General features: G+C 48.8%; 1 protein-coding gene across 1 annotated transcript; it reads right to left on the bottom strand.

Annotated features, from left to right (window-relative positions):
- Nucleotides 1–17,945: 17,945 nt before the first annotated feature.
- On the bottom strand, nt 17,946–18,884 carry LOC122154252 (olfactory receptor 14J1-like). The gene has a single exon (XM_042801610.1). The coding sequence runs from the start codon at nt 18,879–18,881 to the stop codon at nt 17,946–17,948; it is 936 nt and encodes a 311-aa protein (XP_042657544.1). The 5' UTR covers nt 18,882–18,884.
- Between the last annotated feature and the right edge of the window lie 3,892 nt (nt 18,885–22,776).

The raw sequence follows: 22,776 nt of genomic DNA, 5'->3' as shown, positions 1-22,776 counted from the left end.
GATGCTGAGATACTGGAACAGGTTGCCTAGAGCAGTTCCAGGGAGGGGCAATTCACCACTTCTCTGGTCAACCTCTTCCAGTGTTTCACCATCCTCATAGTAAAGAATTTCCTCCTTTTATCTAAGCTAAATCTACCCTCTTTCAGTTTAAACCCATTACCCTTTGTCCTATCCCTGCAATCCCTGATAAATAGTCCCTCCCCATCTTTCCTGTAGCCCTGTTTAAGTCCTGGAAGGCCACTAGAATTTCTCCCTTGGAGCCTTCTCTTCTTCAGTCTGAACAACACAAACTCTCTCAGCCTGTCCTCACAAGGGAGGTGCTCCCACCCCCCAGTCATCTTCACGGCCTCCTCTGGACCTGCTTGAGCATGTCCATGTCCTTTTTATGATTGGATCACAAGAGCTCAAAACCAGACAACAGGGACAGTCACATGAGAGCAGAGCAGAATGGGAGAATCCCCCACCTTGACATGCTGGCCACGCTTCTCTTGATGCAGCCCAGGACACGGTTGGTTTTCTGGCCTGCGAGCGCACATTGCTACTTCACAGCTAGTTTTCGATGAACTACCACCCCCAAGTCATTCTCCGCAGAGCTGCTCTCAATCCACTCCTTGCCCAGCATCTATTTGTATGTGAGGTTGTCCCAAGCCATGGGTAGGACCTTGAACTTGGCCTTGTTGAACTTCATGAGGTTTGTATGGGTCTACTTCTCCAGCCACTCGATCCCACTGTCCATGACAGCGACAAAGATGTCAATCAATACCAGACCCAACTCCAACCCCTGAGGAATGCCCCTCATCTCTGTTCTCCAATTGGACATTGAGACTGTGACCTCAGCACTTTGAGTGTGACCATCCAACCAATTCTTTATCCACCGAGTGGTCTATCCGCCAAATCACTGTCTCTCCAACTTATAGACGAGGATTTCATGTGGGACCGTGTCAAGTGCTTTGCACAAGTCCACGTAGATGACGTCAGTTGCCCTTCTAACTGTTCTTTGGTGAGGCCAGCAACAGGCAAGACGGGTGTGTGTGCATGTCATGTTGGTGTGTATGTCAGTGGGTGTAACTCATGGTCTGAGCCTGGTCGGCAGCCAAACACCACACAGCTCCCACCTGGGAATGGGGAAGGAAGCAGAGGGGCAAAAAGAGACTCATGGGTTGAGATAGGAACAGTTGAATAATGGTAATAAAATAATATGGTAGCAGTATGAACGGATAATGTACAGTGCAATTGCTCACCACCCGCCGAATGACACGCAGCCGGCTCCCGGCCAGCGATCCTGAAACACAAAGATGCCGCGACCACAATCCCAAAAGTGAGAGTGTGCCCCTTCCTGCCCACCCCTCCTTTATATGGTGAGCGTAACGTCACATGACATGGAATATTGGCCAATCCAGGCCCGGTGCTCCATCTGTGTTCCCTCTCTGCTTCTTGTGAGCCTGTGTGCATGCAAGACACGGGGAGCTGGAGTGTCCCTGAAATCTCCGTGTGCATCAGCACTCCTACAGCTACCAAAAAGGAACATGAACTCTATTCCAGTCTGAACCAGGACCGTGTCCACCCCTTGTTCCATATCCTTTGCATTATCCTCAGGTTCCATATTTCCTAATACAGTCTAATAAATTACTGTCCTCTTCCCTGGTCTTAGGCATGTGCACACAGATATAATTCCCTTAGCCCATGGGCCATGGTAAGCCCATACGTGGAATTACCTTTGCCCAAGGACCTGGGTTCACTTGGTCCTTGCAGTCTATATACTGCAGAATGTATAGTGAGTTCATTTGGTCCATAGCTTCAGGTTCCATCTGTCATAACAGTCTCTTAAGGCAGGAGGAGGCAATGCTCAGTCGGTAGGGCAGAGGTGTCCTTGGGCCTGGCAGGAGGATGGCATGCAGTCTCTGTTGCAGTTGGAGCTGGTGGCTGATGTATCTGACGCTGTCCTGTATTCAGTCTGCAGCAGTCGCTGGGTATCAGTTGCTGAAAGCAATCGTGACTTTATCCAAGTTCATGTTTTTCTTCATGAATATGATGCCATTAGCATAATATGTGTCAACCATGGCAATACATTTATAGGGTTGTTTGGTGATTAATGTAATACAGTTTATTGGCTATTTTCACCTAACATTAAGTCCCCTTGAGGCACACATTGGACATCCTCGTCCTTCTGCATTGCCCACGAAGTGCACCCCAGGTCCTTGGGCAAAGGAAATCCCACGTATGGGCTTACTTTTACCTGAAGTAGGAGTAACCCAAATAGTCTTCCCCAGCATGTTCTTAAGGTGCACTACCGGGACTCTACCTCCATCTGCAGAATGTAGACTGTTTGACTGGGCAGAGCCAACCTGGTTGGTAGATCCTCTAGTATTGACCAACCAGGTGGGCTTTGCTAAATGTCTGTCCCAGTGTTTAAAAGTTCCTCTTCTCATTGCTCTCAGCATGGTCTTTAGTAGCCCATTGTACCACTCAATTTTCCTAGAGGCTGGTGCATGGTAGGGGATGTGATATACCCTATCAATGCCATGTTCTTTTGCCCAGGTGTTTAGGAGATTATTTCAAAAATGAGTGCCATTATCTGAATCTATTCTTTCTGGGGTACCATGTTGCCACAGGACTTGTTTTTCAAGGCCCAGAATAGTGTTCTGGGCAGCGGCATGGGGCACGGCCTATGTCTCCACCCACCCGGTAGTTGCTTCCACCATTGTGAGCACATAAAGTTTGACATGCCAAGTATTGTGGAAGCGCGATGTAATCACTCTGCCAGGCCTCCCCATATCTATATTTTAACCATAGCCCTCGATACCAAAGAGGTTTTAACCTCTTGGCTTGCCTGATTGCAGCATGTGTATCACATTCATGGATAACCTGTGTGACAGTTGTCGTGGTTTAAACCTGGTCAGCAGCTAAACGCCATGCAGCTGCTCACCCACCCTCCCCCCCACTTGGGAATGGGGAGGGAATCGGAGGGGCAAAGGGAGACTCACGGGTTGAGATAAAAACAGTTTAATAACAGTAATAGAATAATATGGTGACATGATGAATGGGTAACGTACAATACAGCTGCTCACTACCCGCCGACCGACACCCGCCTGCTCCCGGTCAGCAATCCCAAACACAAAGACCCTGCGGCCACACTCCCGGAAGTGAGAGCCCCTTCTGACCCACTCCTTCCTTTATATAGTGAGCGCAATGTCACATGACATGGAATATTGGCCAATCCGGGCCCAGCACTCCAGCTGTGCTCCCCCCACCCCCGCACACAGGCAAGGGCTCTCGGACCTGGAGGTCCTCTGGGGCCTCAGTGTGCTGCAGCTCTCCTCCCGCTGCCAAAATGAACAGGAACTCTATTCCAGCCCGAACCAGGACTGGGGCCCTGTGTGTAACTGCGTGTCTGTGTGCCTGTATGCCTGCATGAGAGAAGTGAAACGCAGCACAGCTGCGAAGTGAGTGTGGAGTTCTGATCCCCGCTTCCATGTCCTCCACGAGGAGAGCGGCCAGAGGCGAGAGAAGCGAACAAAGTGTATGTCAGATTTTAAAACAGTATTGTTTGAGCCTGTGGTTAACTTTTGGTGCCCTATACACAGACCCGAGGATTTTTCTTGTAATCCAATCTTTGTTTTGGAATGCTTTGGTTGTGGACAAGATGTCTGGGTGGAATTTGGAGATGATTTCTGGTGTAGTAAATGTCAAGGGAAGTGGTCTGACTGGGACAGAATTGAGCGCTTGGGTCAGCTTAAAAGAACGTATTGTGGGAACCTAGGAAACTTACAGAGGCAATAGAAGCAGAATGTGGATAAGCCCTCCAGGCTAACAATATGGGAGGGAAACAGAGTGAGGGTATAGTGAAAAAGAGCCCTCTGGGCTGCATCTTAGCCTGTTGGAAGGAAATCGGAGACACACCAGGTGGAATTGTGAATAAAAGGACCTTACCTAAATACTGTAACCAGTGGTGGCCCCTGTATAAATTAGATGACGGGGGGAAAATGGCCCTTTAATGGAACCTTGAATTATAATCCTTTGTTGCAACTGATGTTGGTTTTGAGGAGAGAAGGAAAGTGGGATGAGGTCTCATATGCAGACACTCTGAAATCACCCTCAGTATCAAACTGATTGTGGATTAAAGAGCCCACAAGACCCAATGGTTCTGGCTCTAGAAAAGGAAAATATGAAAGAAGGATACCCCAGGACAAAATATTTAACCAGTCCCATGTCCCAAATGGTGTTTTGAGGTCACCATGGAAAAGGGTAAAACAGGGAGCTTATAACCCGCTTATAGAAAAAACGTTAGGGTTTCATAGCTTCACACAGTGGTTCTTACCCTGGTTGAGAGTTAGTGAGATTGAAAAATCCATAGTAAATATTTTGGCAGAAATGGAAATAATAGCAAATGCAACTACTGATGCCCTTTTACGTTTAGACCAGGAGGTAAAATCCCTGAAGGGAGCAGACTTTCAAAACAGAATGGCTCTAGATATAATCACAGCTCACATGGGACGGGTGTGCACCTTGATCAATACAAGCTGTTGTATTTATGTAGATGAATCAAGTAGAACAGAGATTGACCTTCAGAAGATTTGGGAACACTCAAAAGTCTTACATCAGGTATCCCTGGATGGTACCTCGTATGGGTTTTCTAACCTCTGGGAAAAGCTCAGCTCTTGGCTACCTAATGTCGCAAAGCTTAAGCAGCTTTTTGTTGTAGTTATCGTGATTATTGTATTAGGATTATTGGTCTGTTGTGTGTTGCAATGATTTATGTGGATGGATAAACAAACTGGGAATACCGATGAGGAGTGGAAGAAACACAAATTACAGCAAAACATTGAAAATGGCAAGTATTTTGCTAAAAGGAATGGTGCCATATAGCAAAAGAATTGGCAAGGGTAAAAGAGAAGGGGGGACTTGATATAGAAAATAAACGCTTAGCAAAATAACTAGCAAGATAACGGGATACTTGGTTGCAAAAGACCTTGAAAGATAACAGGAAACTTCTTTACAAGAGGCGTCCATAGATAACAGGATATCCATCTGTTAATTAAGGCGTCTGCAAGAAGGAGCCATCTGGCTGGAGCCAGTTCTGCAGTTACTGGCTGAGGTAACTCAGCATTCTGGGACAAAGATTTAGAGTACATGGTGAAGAAGACCACGAGCCTTCCTCCAAAAGACCCTGGCCCACGACCACCGGATGGCAGTACGTGGCAAGAGGAGGAGACTTAGGATAATGAATTCCCGGAAATAATTACAATAATCACACCTATTCTTAGAAATAATTGTAATAACCCAGCCTATACTAACGAATATGCATGTTTTTGTATCATAAATGATGCCTGCTTCATGATACGGTGTGCAAGCTTGGAGGAGAGATCGCCCTTGCACCCAGCGCTGCAATAAACATACCTGCTTTATAACTCTTTGAGAGTTGTAAAGTGTGTTTCCACATGTCAGAAAACAGCATGAGAAAGACATCATAGAACAAAGTGCAGCTTGGGAGGTAGAGAATGGAGACAAAGAGGAAGAAATGTCACCCCAAGGGCAGTGCTGTGCTGCAACAAGTCTCCCAGAGGGAGTCTGGAAGAGCCCACAGCTTTGTGTTTCAAGGAACAACCAGGAGGATGGATAGATACTCAGCATTGGTGCGGCCTCACCCTCGATACTGTGTGCAGTTCTGTGCCGCACAGTTTGAGAAGGACGTGAAGGTCCTCGAATGCATCCAGAGGAGGTCAACAAAGCTGGTGACAGGGCTGGAGGGAATGTGCTATGAGGAGTGACTGAGGAGTTTGGGTTTGTCTGGTTTGGAGAGGAGGAGGCTGAGGGGTGACCTCATTGCTCTCTGCAGCTTCCTGAGGGGGGGGACACGGAGTGGGAGGTGCTGATCTCTTCTCCCTGGTATCCAGTGATAGGACATGTGGGAATGGTTCAACGCTGAGCCAGGGGAGATTTAGACTGGACATGAGGAAGCATTTGTTTTACCGAGTGGGTGGACAAACACTGGAACAGGCTTCCCAGAGAGGTGGTCGATGCCCCAGGGTGGTCAGTGTTTAAGAGGCATTTGGCCAATGCTGTTAATACCATGCTGTAACTTGGTCAGCCCTGAATGGGTCAGGCAGTTGGACTAGATGATCATTCCAGGTCCCTCCCAACTGAAATAGCCTCGTCTATTCTATTCTCTACCAGTGAGGGCAGTGAGATGCTCAGGTGAGAGTGAGGTGGGGAAGAAAGGCTGATGTTGAGAGTCTGCAGGGAAAGAGCTGCAGGTGTGGGACACTGAGGACAGCCTGTGGGAAAGACACCTGAAGGCTCTGGCAAGGCTAAGAGCCCCCAACAGAGCCAAGGTCTTTTCCCCCTTGCCTCTGGCTGTTGCCTCCATAACTAAGGCCTACCTGGACAAATGTTAATCTCAGGGTACCAGGATCTCACGGCCTTCTTGACCCACCCAGGAGACACCCACAGGTGTCATACCATAGTCCTGCTCTTGTCACTGCACATTCCCACATGACACTGGCCCAAGAAGAACCCTGGGACATGGTCTCCCTTCCCAGGGGCTGGGGGTCAGGCTTTGTCACTTTGGTTTAAACACCTGAAGGTTCACTAAGCACCAGAACCACCTTAACATTGTGTTTGTTTGCCTCTCATTGACACCTCCAACTTCCTGCTCTAACCAGCCCCTGGGGAGGCTTTGGTGCTGATGGCCCTCACTGGGACCCATTCACACTCCTTGAAACCTTAGGGGTTGCCTCTGATGTTGACTTCTTTGGGTGTTTCTTCAGGCTCCTCTCAGTATCTGAAGCTCATGGTCTCAACACCACAGACACCATGGGGCTCATTCAAATGCAAAATGTCTTCCAATTGTTTTCTTCAGTTATCAAGCCTTGGACAGATAACTGCAGAGGTCTCTGGAGTGTATGTAAAGGGGAATATTTGACTGAGCATTTAATACAGAAGTATTTTTTAGGTTTAAGTCTACTGTATTACTTTTTCTGTTTATAGAAGAAGTGATTGCAGCCTCCTCTGATCTTGATGCAGAGGGTCTCCTAGTGCTGTCAGGATGGGTAGGGCCAGCTCCTCCTGAAGGTCAGACACTGCATGGACAGCCTGATTCCTCACCTCCCCAGCCCTGCCACTTCTTTCATCATCCCCCTGCCACTTGCAGCACTTCTCCTTCCTTCAGACTTCTCCACCCAGGCCTGCAGCTGGACATTACAGCTCCGCTGCACCAGCTCCCACTGGCTTTCCTCAGAGACCTGGCTGCACACATGCACAGCAGAATTTCTCTTCATTACAAACCAACAGAAGGAAAGCGTAGTAAAGTTTAAGCAAAAATAACCCACACTCCTCAAGTGATGCTAAGGTGAAGCTGCCTCCAATGAGGTTCACCATCCACAGGAAGGTAACATTACATGAGCAATAGTTTCAGAGAGATCCAAGGGAAACGAGAGATCCAAATACAATGAAGGAGGTGGCTGAAGAGAGAATGAGACTGCTGAAAGACAAGGGCAGGCTTCTAAGTCCCTGAAGCTCAGAGCTTCAACCTGGAGTGCTGAGAGGGATCTGAGCGAGCAAGGAATAACAGGAAAGGAAAACTAGAGACCGGTGGAAACCACGTAGGTCCAGCGAGTGTGCTGAGAAGATGGCTTTAGAGCTGGACAGGTGGGAAAATTAGGGAGGTTAAAGGCACAGTATCCTGGATAGACTCCTGGCAATGGTAGCACTGGGGAAGGAGCATATTTCTTCTCCTGCAATTAATACACTTCCTAGAAATTCTCATGAAGTCATGGTGGAAAAACATCACCACTTTATTAAATTTTTAAATCATCTCAACTGATGAGAAGGTGCTCAGGTGTTTTTTTTTTTTTTAAAGTGTCAGGCAGTTCTTCCCATTTCCGTGGAGTTCATCTGTCTGACCATGAGCATTGATTTTCCCTTGCAGACGCCCGGTGTATGTGATATATTTCCCTGGGACTGGCCGCTGTTAAACAAGACAGGAGCTAAACAAACATAAACTAGGAAGAAACAAGCACAAACAATTTAAAAATTTGAAATTTTACTAAAACATATTCTTTGCTTTCCATATTTCCTAATTCCTTCTTTGATTCATTTTATTGACAGCTTCTAAACATTTCTATAATCCTCAGACCTGCAGTATGAAAGAAAGTTATTTTTCTGTCTTGCAGAGATCCCAGCACACTAAAACCCCTCCCCACCCAAAAGCATCCAGGCCACTACTCACTCACTGCACAGAGACACCCACTAAGGTGTCAGGCCTTCTCACGTGATACGGGGGAGCTGAGTGACAGACCTCAGTGAAACACCTTGGGATTGAGTGGCCAGATTTGCACTCATCTCAACACATCTGTGCCACAGTGTCTACTTAAAGGGGTCTCTGGATTATCCATGAACACTCTCTTTTTATTTCCCACAAGGATAACTGAAGAGTGACTCCTTTTTAAGTGAGGAAAATGAGGAAACTGGTCTCCCCAACATCAGACATCTCCGTGCAGATGTCTATGTCAAATGAATTTGTCTAGACTTCCCTTTCTACTCAATGCAGAGACAGGAGTTGTCTCAACAGAGGTTTCTGGAGATCCTTTTCCTGGTGACCAGAGAATGCTCCAGAAGGGATCCCATATGTCCTGGTCACCCTTCCAAGCACCCCCTGGGTACTTCAGCTACACCAGGTCATCTCAGAGAACAACAGCTGATGGATGTGGGCAAAAGAACTACTTGAATTAATTTGCTCCATCACCTTCCCAGAGACTGAGATGTGTCTGACCATCCTGTAGATCCATGGATGCTCGTTCTTGCCCTGCATGAAAATGGGTGCACTGCCTGCCTTTTCACAGTCACCAGAGAACTCCCTGTTTGCCCTGACAATTTAAAAGTGACCAGGTTCATCCTTGCAATGACACTAGCCAGCTCTCCCAGCACCCTTGGGCACATCCCCTCTGGTCCCATGGACCTGTGTGTGCCCAAGTGCTGTGAGTGCTCCCCAGACACATCTTCCTCTGCCATGGGGGCAGCCCTGCTAGCACAGGTGTTAGGACCAGGGAGGTCATGGTGGCAGATCTTACAGGGAGAAGAAGATGGGAAAACAAGGTTTTCTTCAGATTCTTCCAGGTCTTTGCCATAACACTGCCCCACTGAGCCATGAGACTCTGTTTTCCTAAGCTGACTCCTTGTTCTGCCAGTGAATTCACAGAAGGCCTTCTGGTTGCTATCCCCTTTCCTTGCTAATTCCAGCTCTGGCTGAGCTTTGGCATTCCTGCCTCCACCCCTGTACCCCAAGGCCATCTCTGTATCTGTCTCTTGGACAAACTGTTCCCTCTTCCACCCTTGTGCAATGCCTTCTGGTGTTTGATCTCTTCTGCTAGTAAACCCCTGCCCAACCCTACTATGCGGAGCCGCGGAAGAACGACACGCCGAGACAGGTTACTGTGGGTGATAGAGCATCAACTAACTTTATTGGTCTGGGTACATATATTTATACAGACAACACTAATTATTATGCCTACTAGTCACTAGCTGATTGGCTTAAGCTCTAAAGTCGTATTTGCACAGGTCCACCTACTTGCAGTTAGCTAACAGCACAAGCTTCTCATAACACTAAGTTTCTCATGCCACTATTTCTAATTCCTCTTGACTTGTTTTCGATACACAACGGTACCATAACACAATGTTTCTCAGACCACCGTTACCATAACACTAGGTTTCTCAGACCACTATTCCAATTCCTCTTAACCTGTTTTCGACACAACACGGTACACAAGGCCGAAGCGTCCTTGACATTCTTCATGTATCAGCAGCTGAGAGCAGCTGCAGGCAAACCCTAGTGAGGCCCAGCATCAGCGAGGCAGCATCAGCCCTAGAACAGGCTCTGATCGTACAACTGCTCGGTGGGCTCATGACCCTTGTCTCTGAGCCATTCTCCAACACTACTATGCTTCAGCTAGGCCCTGCTCAGCTCCCAGCACATCAGACTGATGTGTTTGTTGGCTTTGGTGTTGTTGTCCACAAAGATCCAAGATCTTTGGCTCCATGGATCTTGGCTCTCCAGGATCCCACCAAGCAGATGCTGAACCCTGTGAATGTCCTGTGCTGCAGTGCAAGGCTGTGATTCTGCTGCTTGTCTTTTTTCCCTGTTGTGATCACTGCAGCCATGGCTGCTCTCAGCATTCACATCCTCATCCAGTTCTGCATTGTGTGTGAGTGTCAGAGTCCAGCCCTAGCCAGTCATCGACTGCCTGTGCCAGAAAAGGGAGGGCTGGGGCAGGTGCCAGGGACCTGTCTGGGTGCTGGCTCTGAGGAACCCTCTGTTACAGCCACCCGACCAGCTGCAGCAGGCAGGAGGGCAGGCCACGCTCAGGGACACCCTGCTCAGCCCTATCTCCTCTGGAGCAGACCTGGCACTGAGCAGCATGTCACCTCAGAACCACACCTGGGACTTCACCTCGGAGGGGGCTCACCCGGAGAGAAGTGCCCAGGAGTGAGCCAATACCCAGGCTGTGCGAGGGCTGATCAGGTTCCTGGAGGCCAAGACAGCAAAGGAACCAAGTGATTTAAATGTGCTGTGAGGGTGAATTACAGTGGAGGAGTTTGAAGTCCCACTGTCAACTGGAAGAGGAGCCTGTATGAGCAAAAGTGGACAGACACCCAAACAGCGGTTTTCTGAAACAAAGGGAGACAAATCCCATTTGTGGGTGGAGTCCACATGAACTGGGAATGCACCAGAAACTCCTTGCTGTCCATGAACACTGGGATTGTATGTAAGTCAGAGGTGACATTCAGCTTCCCTGATTCCCAAACCCTACGTGTAGGAGCTTCAGGGTGCAGACCATGGGCTTTGAGGGTGTTAAAGCTGGATGCAGTGAGCTTCAGTGGTAATGTAGAGCTGCCTGAGGTGGTGCCTCCAGGCTCCCCTTGCAGTCAGTGGGGTGGAGGAGACGCTCACCTGACTTGCCTTAGCTGGTCACGTAAACACAGGAGGATCCGGGCCCCATAAACATCTGTTGTGTCATCAGCTGATCAGACATCATAGAAGATCACTGAGGCTCAGCATAGACCTCGGGAGGTCTATGGGAAACCCCTCTGCTCAAAGCACGGTCAGGTATATGGTGAGACTTGGCTTTCTAGAGCTTGGTCCATCCGGGTCTAGAAAACCTGCAGGGATGGAGGACTTCACAGCCTCTCAGGGTGGCCAGTGCTTGTTCCAAGGCTTGGCTGGCCTCATGGGGAGGAAGGTGAGGCCCCCCTTGCTATGCCGTGCCCCTCAGCAATCCCTTCTCCAGGCTGAGGAAGCCTGTCAAGAGGAGCCCTGTCACTGAGCAGAAGCCTGGGAGAACTGGTTAGTAAAGCCTAAAGCAAGGAAGGTGTTGACTCACTCATCCCCACCTGTCTCTGCTGCTATGAATCCCCCTCCCCATTCAGCAGCAACTGGCATGCGCCTTGTTCAGCCTTTTACTGCAAAGAAAGGGACTCAAGCTCTTCATTTTGCTCTGGATGTTGCCTGCAGACCCCATCAGCTCCAGGGGAGCTTTGGCTTTCCTAAACACATACACTCAGGCTCAGGACATATTTCTAAATTCCTCCTTTATCGACTGTCTTTGCTTCCACTTCTTGAGCATTGGGCTGTGGCTCCCACCCGTGACCCATCCCTGCACCAGTGCAGCCCCACTGCCCAACACATGCCCCCACAGTCCCCCCTCAACTGACACTGCACAGGACAGGGTGTATTTGGAGTGAGGAAACATCCCCCATGGGATCCCCTAGGCAAAATCTCAGCGTCCATCCCTACCAGCCATCATGCTTTTGCAACCCACCCATTTCCCATTCCTTCCCAAGCCCCAACCGTGTCCCACACAAGGGTTCACAGACAGCCCTGCTCTGGGGTCTGCCAAGGTCTGGGCAAGAAGAGAGGCTGGGGCAGGGCTGGCTCTTCCCCCGCCACAGGCACTAGGACCAGCAGGAGGAAGGAGATGGCCACAGAGCAAAAACACCCATAAACTGGATCAACTGGCCAGAGCTGGAAATGGCCAATGGGAGATTGGGGGGTGATAAATGCCCTGGGACACCTTGTCTGTCTGTCTGTGCCACCAAAAACATGGACCGGCCTCCTCTCTCCTGCACCTGCACATCTCAGCTCCCTTCCAGGAGACTGGGCTCTGTCCCACACACCCACTGGAGCATGTCCTCACCCTGTATGGTCACACAGCTCAGACAGCATCGGAGTTGGCCAAAAGAATGTGGGCTGATTAATCAAGTGATGTCTCTCATGATAAAGGATAAAAAGGTTCAGGAACCTTTTAAGATAAAAAACCAGGGAATTAGGAAGATGATTGATAACTTATTGAATATAAGATTTTAGAAGGGTGTGATTCAGAATATAATACCCTTATTTTACCAGTACAGAAGCCCATGGGTGAGTATAGATTGATACAGGACTTGAGAGCTATAAATCAAATTGTGAAAGACATCCACCCGGTAGTGGGAAATCCATATACCTTACTGACAGCCCTTAAAGAAACATATCAGTGGTTTACAGTGCTTGATTTGAAAGATGCTTTCTTTTGCATACCCCTGGAACAGAAAAGTTGTAAACTGTTTGCTTTTGAGTGGGAGAGCCCACAAACAGGGTGTAAAGTACAACTGACATGGACACGACTACCCCAAGGATTTAAGAATAGCCAGCAATCTTCGGTAGCCAGCTAGTGAAGGAATTGGAGATCTGGACAAAGGAAAAAAACAGTGACCCTGTGAGCGGAATACTTGCTCTTACAGTACATGGATGACAGCAGATACTGAAAAAAAGTCGACCTATATTCAGGTAACCATTGAACTCTTAAACTTTTTGGAACTTAATGGATATAATGTGTCTAAGAAGAAAGCTGAAATAGCAAGCCAAACTGTAATATCTTTAGGCTTTGAGATTTCAGAGGGACAGAGGAAGTTGGGGACTGACCGAAAGGAAACAATTGGTGCCATTCCTGAGCCCTGAACTGTGCATGAAATAAGAGGATTTCTGGGAATGGCTGGGTGGTGCCATCTCTGGATTATGAATTATGGCCTGATAGCCAAACCATTATATGAGGCCCAGAGGTCTGTTCCTTTCATGTGGGGCCGATAATAAGAAGAGGCCTTTCAAAAACTTAAACAAGCTCTAATGTCAACACGAGCTTTAGGATTGCCTGATTTAACTAAAGACTTCCAGTTGTTTGTCCATGAATGACAGCACCTTGCCCTGGGAGCCCTGACCCAGAGGATGGGAAGCTGGAAGAGACCTGTGGGGTACTTTTCTAAACAACTGGACACGGTGAGCGAAGGATGGCCTTCCTGCCGGTGGGCAGTACCGGCAACAGGAATACTGATACAAGAAGCCAGAAAGCTCACCTTGGGAAGAATCCTCACGGTTTGTGTTCCACATATGGCTGTTACAGTGCTGGATCAAAAAGGGGGGTATTGGTTATCCCCAGCAGAATGATGAAATATCAGGTAATCCTTACAGAACAAGATGATGTGGTACTAAAAAAAGCTAACCTTGTAAATCCTGCAGTTTTCCTAAGTGCTTCACAGGAGGCAGAAGGACCCGAGCATGACTGCATAACGACTATTGAGCATGTGTATTCCAGCCAAGAAGACCTGAAGGATGTCCCTCTTGAAAACCCTGAATGTGAGTGACCCTGTTCAGGGATGGCAGTAGCTTTGTACAGAATGGAACTCACTACGTAGGATACATTGCAACAACTGAAAATACCATGATAGAGGCAAATGCACTGCCCAACACGATGTCAACAAAGAAGGCAGAATTGATTGCCTCGACATGAGCTCTGGAACTAAGTAAAGGAAAGAAAGTGAATATGTGGACAGATTCAAAATATGCTTTTGGAGTGATTCGTGCCCATGGAGCTCTGTGGAAAAAACGAGGACTATTGTCCTCCCAGGGGGCAAATATTAAGCATCAAAAGGAAATCTTACAATTGTTACTGGCAGTTCAAGAACCGGCCCAAATAGCAATCATGCGCTCTAAAGCACATCAGTCCAGAAATACAAAAGTAGCAGAAGGAAACAGATTGGCAGAGCAAGCTGCTAGGAATGCAGCTCAACAATGAGGGTTACAAATGGCAGTAATTCCTACTAGAACTATAATTCTCCCTAAAGAACCACCAACATATTCAAAAGAAAATGAAAAATTAGATCAATTCCTAAGTGCAGAGAAAAATTCAGAGGGGTGGTGGACAACGTCTGAAGCTCAGGTTGCTGTGCTCCCATTAATTATGAGGGCAATACTAACAGGTAAAACATCAGGAATGCCATTGGGGTGTAAAAGCCCTTTTGACATTTCTGAAGAGGCACATAGTAACAGTAAGAATGTTAGAAATGGCTAAATCAGTTGCTGCAAAGTGCAAACTATGTTTAAAGAATAATCCGGGGGTACAAAAAAGGGTTCAAATGGGTAAATTAAAACCAGGAGTAGAACCTGGTGACTATTAGCAGATTGGTTTTACAGATTACCCAAATGCAAAGGTTATCGGTATGTTCTGGCTGGGGTTGATACTTTTTTATGGATGGCCGGAAGCCTTTCCCTGTCACACAAATCAAGCTAAGGAAACAGTTAAGTGGCTTTTATAAGAAATAATCCCCAAATTTGGGGTGCCCATTGGAATATCGTCAGATAGGAATCCGCATTTATCGGAACTGTGGTGCGGGAAATGAGCAAAGCTCTAGGGATAACCTGGGTTTTGCATGCTCCCTGGAGACCACAATCCAGTGGAAAAGTAGAAAGAGTGAATTAGACTTTAAAGAGACAAATTAGCACTAGATGTCAAGAGGCTAACTTGGAATGGCCTCGAGCACTCCCACTGGCATTATTGCATATTAGAACACAGCCGAGGAGTGAGATGTCAGCCAGCCCCTATGAATTACTTTATGGAAAACCTTATGAGATGCTGGAACCCAATCCAAATATGCATGTAACAAGAAAACAAAAAGCGTATAATTACTTGCTTTCCCTTGGAAAAACTAGTTAGACTCTGGAGTGTGGTAGTGTGGAATCCTGTACAAGATTTCCAACCTGGGGACTATGTCTACATAAAGACCTGGACAACGGAGCCCCTACAAGAGAAGTTGAAGGGACCTTGCCAAGTGCTGCTAACTACATTCACCACAATCAAGATTGCTGAATCAGATGTCTGGATCCATTATACCAGAATGAAGAAGCCATCATCTACAAACTGGAGAGTGACTGGAGACCCGGAAACCTTAAAAATAGACTCTGAAGCATGATGAAGTATCTGAATATATATTTTTTTTTCTGTAAATTTTATAGTCTATGATGGTGGACACATGGATGAAGGAAAAATAAAACGTTATCAGGCCTGACACTAGTGACCAATGGTGTTTGTAGGGCTTGGTCTGACATACAATTGTTTGAAACATGAATTGACCCATAGAGCAGAGTTTAATTGAAAAGCAGAGGTGAAGCAACGAGACCAGTCATTAAAAGATCCACCATCATATGACAACTTGGCACTCAATGAGACCTCAATTTGAATATGTGAAAGTATTGAGTATGATTATCAATCCTTTCAAAGGAGGGAAATGTTGCAGTTACCGTAATAAAATAGCTTGAATCCTAGATTAGTATTTTGATTTTAGTTTAGAATATGATTTTGATTTTAAAATGGAGCTATAGCAGCAATGAGAATACAAAGCAAGTTAAGGCCCTTAGGAATAGGTAGCTACTATGGTGTGTGCCTTGATTACTATGAGAATCATTATGGAATGTGAATTAAAACAATGGGAACTGGTTATGGACCTTGAGTCAGAACAGTAAGTACCAGAAGATGCTGGTTTTGGTTGGGAAGATCAGCCAAATAAGAAATGAGCATGAAGTGATGAAGAATATCGACGACTACTAGAGCACCCCCATCCCACATAACCACGCATGCATTAGAGACATTAGCATATGACAATTATTTCCAGGAATAATATGAATATGCTAATCATTACCCTCCCCTCATTCTATTCCAATCAATCAGTAAAGATGACCAATGATTTCTGTAGAATAGGGATATAGGTAAGGTGAGGTAACTGAAAACCAATCATTATTAATGTCAAACTAATCTTTAAGAATTTTTTTGATCTTATGTAAGATTACTGTCCTAATTTGCGCTGGAATAGAGTTAACATTCCTTTTTGGTAACTAGAATAGTACTGTGTTTTAGATTCAGCATGGGGCTTTGTATGAGAAGGATGCTGATAGCACACTGAAGTTTTCAGCTGCTGCTGACACTTCAAGGACTCTCCAACTCCCCATGTCCTGCCCGTGCACAAGGGCGCAAGAAACAGGGAGGGAGCATGGCCAGAGCACCAGACCCAAATTGACCAATGACATATTCCATATCAGGTAATGTCACGCTCACTATATAAAGGAGGGGCAGTCGGGGAAGGGGTCTCTCCCTCTCACTTCCGTGATTGTGATTGCAGGATCTTGGTACTTTGGGATCGCTAGCCAGGAACGGGCTGGGTATTGGTCAGCAGGTGATGAGCAATTGCATTGTGCATTGCTTGTTTATATTCTCTATTGCTGTCACTGTTTTTGTTTTATTAGCATTATTAAACTGTTTATATCTCAACCTGTGAGTCTCCCTTTTCCTTTCTAATTCCCTCCCCCATTCTCAGGTTTTGGGGAAGAGTGGGTGAGCAGCTGCGGGGTGGTTGGCTGCCAACTAGGATCAAATCACAACAGTAACCATGACTCTGCTGAAAAAGTGTATAAATATGTTGTGCTTTGTACCTCTTGGTGAACATGTCTTTGGTGGATCTATCCCCCATGTTTCTGAGTGCTGGAATAAAGAAGTGACCACTTATCTGCTTTGTGTAGATAACTTCTATTTGCAATTGCAACCACTAGCACAAGTACTCTCTCTGCATGCTCACTCAGTATAAGCTGTGCAATGGCGTTTTCTCTCCCGGACAGTTTCCAGTCCAGCCCAGCATGTCCTGAGCGCTCCCCATCTCCACCACACTCTCCCCAGCCCAGCCCAGCCCAGCACAACAGCCCAGTCTTGGCTGGCCCCATGGCATTGCCCAGCGCAGGGTGCTGCAGAGCTCTGGGCACTCACCCCACAGCCCCAGCCCCTCGGAAGGTCACAGCAGCTCCTGGGGCACAGAGGGCTCTCAGCCTCCCCATCAGCCCCAGGGCTGGGGCCAGCCATGCCATGAGCAGACGCAGGCCAGCGTCTCCCTCTCTCTGCTGCTCTTCTCTCCAAGAGATCCTGATTGCCCAGTGCTGGCAGCCCCTCTGTGCCCGTCCCTCTCCCCAGCACAAGACTCCTGCACTGGGGGCTCCCCAGGCAGCTCCTGCTGTGCCAGCCAGAGAAAAGCTGCCCAAACTGGTGCCTCCAGAAATAGGTCTGCTCTTGTCATGGGATGTCACCTCAGGCACGGCCCTGAGCTGGCGGTGCTGCTCTGCAGGGCAGTGGTGGCTGAAAGCCACGGGGAGATGGTCCCAGGGAGATCCCCATGGATCAGCCATCATTGCCATTGCACTGGGCACCCCCACGTGAAGGGGCAGCACAGGCCTATTCCCTAACACATCCCCCCATGCCCTCCTGCCCTGAACCCCTGGAGAACCCCAGCACAGCAGCACGCTCAGAGGGGCAATTCCTTCAGCCTGTTCCTGACCTCAGCTTGGGAAGAACAGACCAACACTCAGACATCAGCACTAGGAAAGTCCTCCTTTATTATAGATATGTGACATGGGTGTCAAGATGTACTGTCCTACCAGACACATGTACAAAGTCCTCTAGGTCAGAGAGGCTGATATATGTCTCTGAGGAAGAGGAGTGGATGCAGACATTTATAGACAAGCAAGACTTCCCCAAAGAAAATGCTCGATGCACAGAAGGATTCAGAGATAAATTGGAAATACCTTCTGAAGAGACATGGGCAGCTTATTTCTGCTGAGAGTCAGCTGACTGAATCAGCTTCTTCAGTGCGTCCTTGATCTCCTTGTTCCTCAGGCTGTAGATGAGGGGGTTTAGAACTGGAGGAACCACTGCATAGAGAAATGACACCACCAGGTCTAGGGATGGGGAGGAGTTGGAACGGGGCTTCAGGTAGGCAAACATGGCAGTGTTGATAAACAGGGAGACTATGGCCAGGTGAGGGAGGCACGTGGAAAAGGCTTTGTGCCGTCCCTGCTCAGAGGGGATGCTCAGCACAGCCCTGAGGATCTGCACATAGGACAGCATGATGAAAATAAAACACCCAAATGCTAAACTGATACTAAGCACAAGGAGTTCAACTTCCCTGAGGTAGGAGTTTGAACAGGAGAGATTGAGGATCTGGGGAACTTCACAAAAGAACTGGTCCACAGCATTGCCTTGGCAGAGTGGTAGGGAAAATGTGTTGGCAGTGTGCAGGAGAGAATTGAGCAGCCCAGTGCCCCAGGCAGCTGCTGCCATGTGGACACAAGCTCTGCTGCCCAGGAGGGTCCCGTAGTGCAGGGGTTGGCAGATGGCAACATAGCGGTCATAGGACATGATGGTGAGAAGAGAAAACTCTGCTGTAGCAAAGAAAAAGAAAAAAAATACCTGTGCAGCACATCCCAAGTAGGAGATGTCCCTGGTGTCCCAGAGGGCATTGGCCATGGCTTTGGGGAGAGTGGTGGAGATGGAGCCCAGGTCGAGGAGGGAGAGGTTGAGGAGGAAGAAGTACATGGGGGTGTGGAGGTGGTGGTCGCAGGCGATGGCGGTGATGATGAGGCCGTTGCCCAGGAGGGCAGCCAGGTAGATGCCCAGGAAGAGCCAGAAGTGCAGGAGCTGCAGCTCCCGTCTGTCTGCAAATGCCAGGAGGAGGAACTGGGTGATGGAGCTGCTGTTGGACATTTGCTTCCTCTGAACATGGAAGGCTGTTCAAGGAGGAAAAAAAGTATCATTGTCAGGAGAAGACTTCTCTGAGAAAGATCAACCTCCTTCTCCTAAACCCATCCCTGAGCTAACATGCACCCCTTTTCCTTTCTGAGACCTTTGCTTCAGCTCTGTGGCTGGAGCTCTGTTTATGCTGGACAAGCATGCCATGGTGGAAAGGGTTTTTGCTGCTGTCTGTGAGGAGTGATCTTTGTGATTTGTCAGAAACCTGCCCTAACCAGAAGGGCTTGTCAGCATCTGCTCTACCAGTGCTAAGGAACAGGGAAGCAGAAGACAGTTGAGAGGTTTCTGCAGCACTCAGGAGAACAGAGTGAGTCCTGTGAGGTGAGTGACTGTGCCTTACTGCAGAGTGAGGGAAGTTGGTCTGTCCTTTCTTTGTTCCCATGCTGCCCTGAATTGCATCTTTCTGAAGTTGAGTGGCGATTAGACATCTCATGTTACCTCTGAAAAAGCAACCAGACACTGCTGAGAGCAAAGGGATCCACTGCAGAGCACCAGATGACTCACCCTTTCTCCAAGTCTCAGCACCCCACTTTAACTAATGACACCCACGGCTCACAGAGCCCCCTGGAAGCAGCAGACAGCTGGGATGGACACCCCAAGGAGAGAGTCAAGGGTCCGAACCATGGCAACTCCTTAAGGGAGAGCCAGCTCCTGGCCCAGCCTCACAGACTGCATTGCCCAGAGCTTCACGGGTTAGAGGAAAGCTGGGACACCTCATTGCTGGGGGCACATCTGCAGAGGAGGGCTCACAAGCTCTGTGCCTGACTCTGCAGCTGAAACCCCCCTTCCCAGAGAGCCTGTCAACAACACCAAGGGCATCTGAGCAAGGCAAGGAGAGGGACAGACGGGCACTCAGGAAAGCCTTTCCCTTCTCCAGCTCTGCACAGCCCCTCCCAGACAGCAGCAATGCAGGACAGTCGCCCTCAGGCCCTGCTCAGCTGGGAACTGGGCCCCTGGCAGCAGAGATGCACTTCATCCCTTCTGCTGGGCTGCTGGGCCAGGAGGTGACTAACGGCCAGGAGCCACGGGCTAAGGGCTGTGCTGGGTGGCAGAGGAGACAAGAGGAGTGTTGCTCAGGGAAGGAGTCTGCCCTGCAGCAGGGTTTCCCTTAGCATTTCCCTCCCTCCCTGCCCAGGTCTCCTCTGCCTTGAGCTGTCCAGGCTGGCAGTTCTGTCTTTGAGCCCATGTTTCCTCCCTGCCAGTGCTCACTGTCCCCATCCCAGCCCCTGTGAGCACAGCTCTGCCCTGCAGCCACTCTCTGTGTGCAGGGCTTAAAGCACAGCCCACCCAAACCCTGATGAAAATGGAAAGGTGATGCTGATGTGTTCTGTAGGCTAGTGGGGGCTGAAGGCACTTAGTGAGGTTCATATTAAATATCATTGTGAAAGCTTAAGTGTGTCAGCCCCTGCTCTCACCTACACAGCTGTATTTCCTTTTCCCACGAAGATGAGCCAGAGAAAAATGGAAGCAGAGAGTCCAGAAAGAACTGACAGAAGCATGAAGTCTCTGAGCTGGATGTATTTGTGACAAATTCCCTGTGAAATGATCTGGGCATGAGCTGGAGCTCTGAGCATCCCCGATCCATGCATCAGCAGCCTCTGGAGAGCAGAAGGAGCCTGCCCTGGCGGGGGTCTCTCCTTCCCCCCACAGCTTCTCCCCACAGCGCCGTGGGGAGCTCCCCGGGCAGGCTGAGTGCTGACCCTGGCAGGCGGCACAGTCCCTGCCCCAGCACACAGCCCCCTGGGGTGCAGGGACCCTGCTGGGAAGGACAGCCCTGGGCACCCCTGCCTGCACACCCGGCTGCACACCCCTGCAGCCGGCCCCGCCAGAAGGCAGCCCTCATGCCCTGGCCCTCGCAGGGGGCACCAGGGAAGCCCTGCTCGGGAGCAGATCCTCCTCCTCCTCCTCCTCCTCCTCCTCCTCCTCTAGGCAGGAGGCAGATTCCTGGCGGCTCTGCCGCCTTCCCCAGATCCCTCCCCGAGCTGCAGCTGCATTGCCCTGCACCCCCAGACTTACTGTGGCCAGGGCCCTGACGCTTTCTCCTCCTCGGAGCTCTCAGCAGCCTCCCAGCCCAGGCTGCCTTGAAGCTGTGTGTGCCTCGCTGCTCTGCCCTGGGTGCCTGCAGGCAGTGCCCCCAGCCCTGCTGCGCTTTGCAGAGGAGCTGCTCCTGGGCAGAGCTGTCTCTCTGCAGCGCTGCCCACTTGCCAGGAGCTCCCTGCGGCCCAGGAGCCCGGCCCAGCTCAGCACCACAGCAACAGCCCAAGGTGCCACTTGCTGTGGCCCCTCTGGGCTCCCTCCAGCTGTCCCTGGGCTCCAGGGAACCTGCTGTAACCCAGCCTTATGTAATCACTGATAATTTCTCCCTCAGCTGGCAGAGGCACTACTTTCCAGCACTGCCATTTCTCCTAAAAAATTACAATTTGGGTGGTATAATCAGTTTTTATTGTCCTATCATTACATAGGACATCCAGACACTTATTGGGAGGGACCTGTAGCTGACCTCCTTTTGTCATCTCAGGTCATGATAGAGATGGAGATCAGGAGTGAGCTGTTCAGACACAGTTATAGATATCTGAGGGTCAGGAGGTGTTCCAAGAAATGTGCAGAAGACTGCAAGCTCTTATGGAGCAATGCTGAGAGACAGGACAGCATCTGGGGGCATCTTCTTGGAGTCTGAAGGGGACCATCTTTGGCCAACAGCAATGACAGCAGATGCCCACATTTAGTACAAGTGACTCTGCCACTGTCTGTTATGTTCCGTGCAGCCTGTGCAAGGATTCCTCTGAGCAAATGGAGTCATGTACTATTGGGAGAGCTCAGTTTCTCTCTGTCTTTTCCATCAGCTGAATTTACTTGATCCCCACAACAGTGGTCTCATGACACCTCCACATTACTTCACCAATCTTAGGACATTTATGCTGTTTAATGACAAACAGGGGCTTCCAGTGTTACAGTGAGGTGCCAAGGCTCTTGCACACAGCTCCATGGGGTTGGCTGGGACAGCACTGGTACTATACATGCAAGCAATCTCCCTCCAGATCGGGGCTGTGACAGACCCCCCGCACAGCACTGCAGACAGATTCGGGGCTGCTGTGCAAGCCACTGACTGCCACCACTGCAGCGTGGCAAGGTCTGTCCCTTCTCTATCCAGGAGATGGAGAGCAGTCCAGGAACAAAAGGCACATCAATCCGCAGTCTCCACACAAGTGTTTATCTTCTCAGACTGTTGGTTTTTATCTCCAACAAACATTACCCACCCCCTTTAAGATGCAGTCAAGGAAATGACCAACAATTTTCACACTGGGCTGTCAGCAGAACCTAGTTGTTCATGGAGATCACCTCCACATCCAATGATGTCCCTCCCTAGCAGAGAAGACAGCAGTAAAATGAACCTGAATCTACCCAGGACTGCACTTCCCTGTCCTATTTCTATCACACGTAGATGGCGAGAGAGATGAGATATTTCATTTCCTCTTTGCCTCATCTTTCACCAAGTTCTCCTAAGCCATTGTGCCTCAAGGCAGGACACTAGAGGAAAACAGCTGAAGGTGGAGAGGAATCAAATCAGGGGCTACTTGAGCAAACTCAAATGTCACCTGTCCAAAAGAACAAGATTTATCAATCTGTCTATACATAGGGGAGAGAAAGTGTCATCAGCTTGCTCGTTCTTGTCCATGGACTATGAAAATATTTATGGGAATGTACAGAACAATGTCAAAGTTGTGAAAATGAACTCCTCTTACACACTGATTGCACCAAGGACTTTTCTGCAAATGTTGAAACTTTTGCCTAATATCTTCACTCCAGAGTTGATGCAGTTGATCACAAATTCGTGGCCACCACCTCCAAG

The sequence above is a fragment of the Tyto alba genome, unplaced genomic scaffold (assembly GCF_018691265.1).
Source record: "Tyto alba isolate M040663 unplaced genomic scaffold, T.alba_DEE_v4.0 Super-Scaffold_35, whole genome shotgun sequence".
In the NCBI taxonomy this organism is placed as follows: Eukaryota; Metazoa; Chordata; class Aves; order Strigiformes; family Tytonidae; genus Tyto; species Tyto alba.
Note: the sequence above shows the minus strand (reverse complement) of the source record. Positions and strands in the feature narration are given on the sequence as shown.

Bases quoted from the DNA above. Each gene is read 5' to 3' on its own strand.
- LOC122154252 (XM_042801610.1), bottom strand. From the start codon at position 18,881: ATGTCCAACAGCAGCTCCATCACCCAGTTCCTCCTCCTGGCATTTGCA.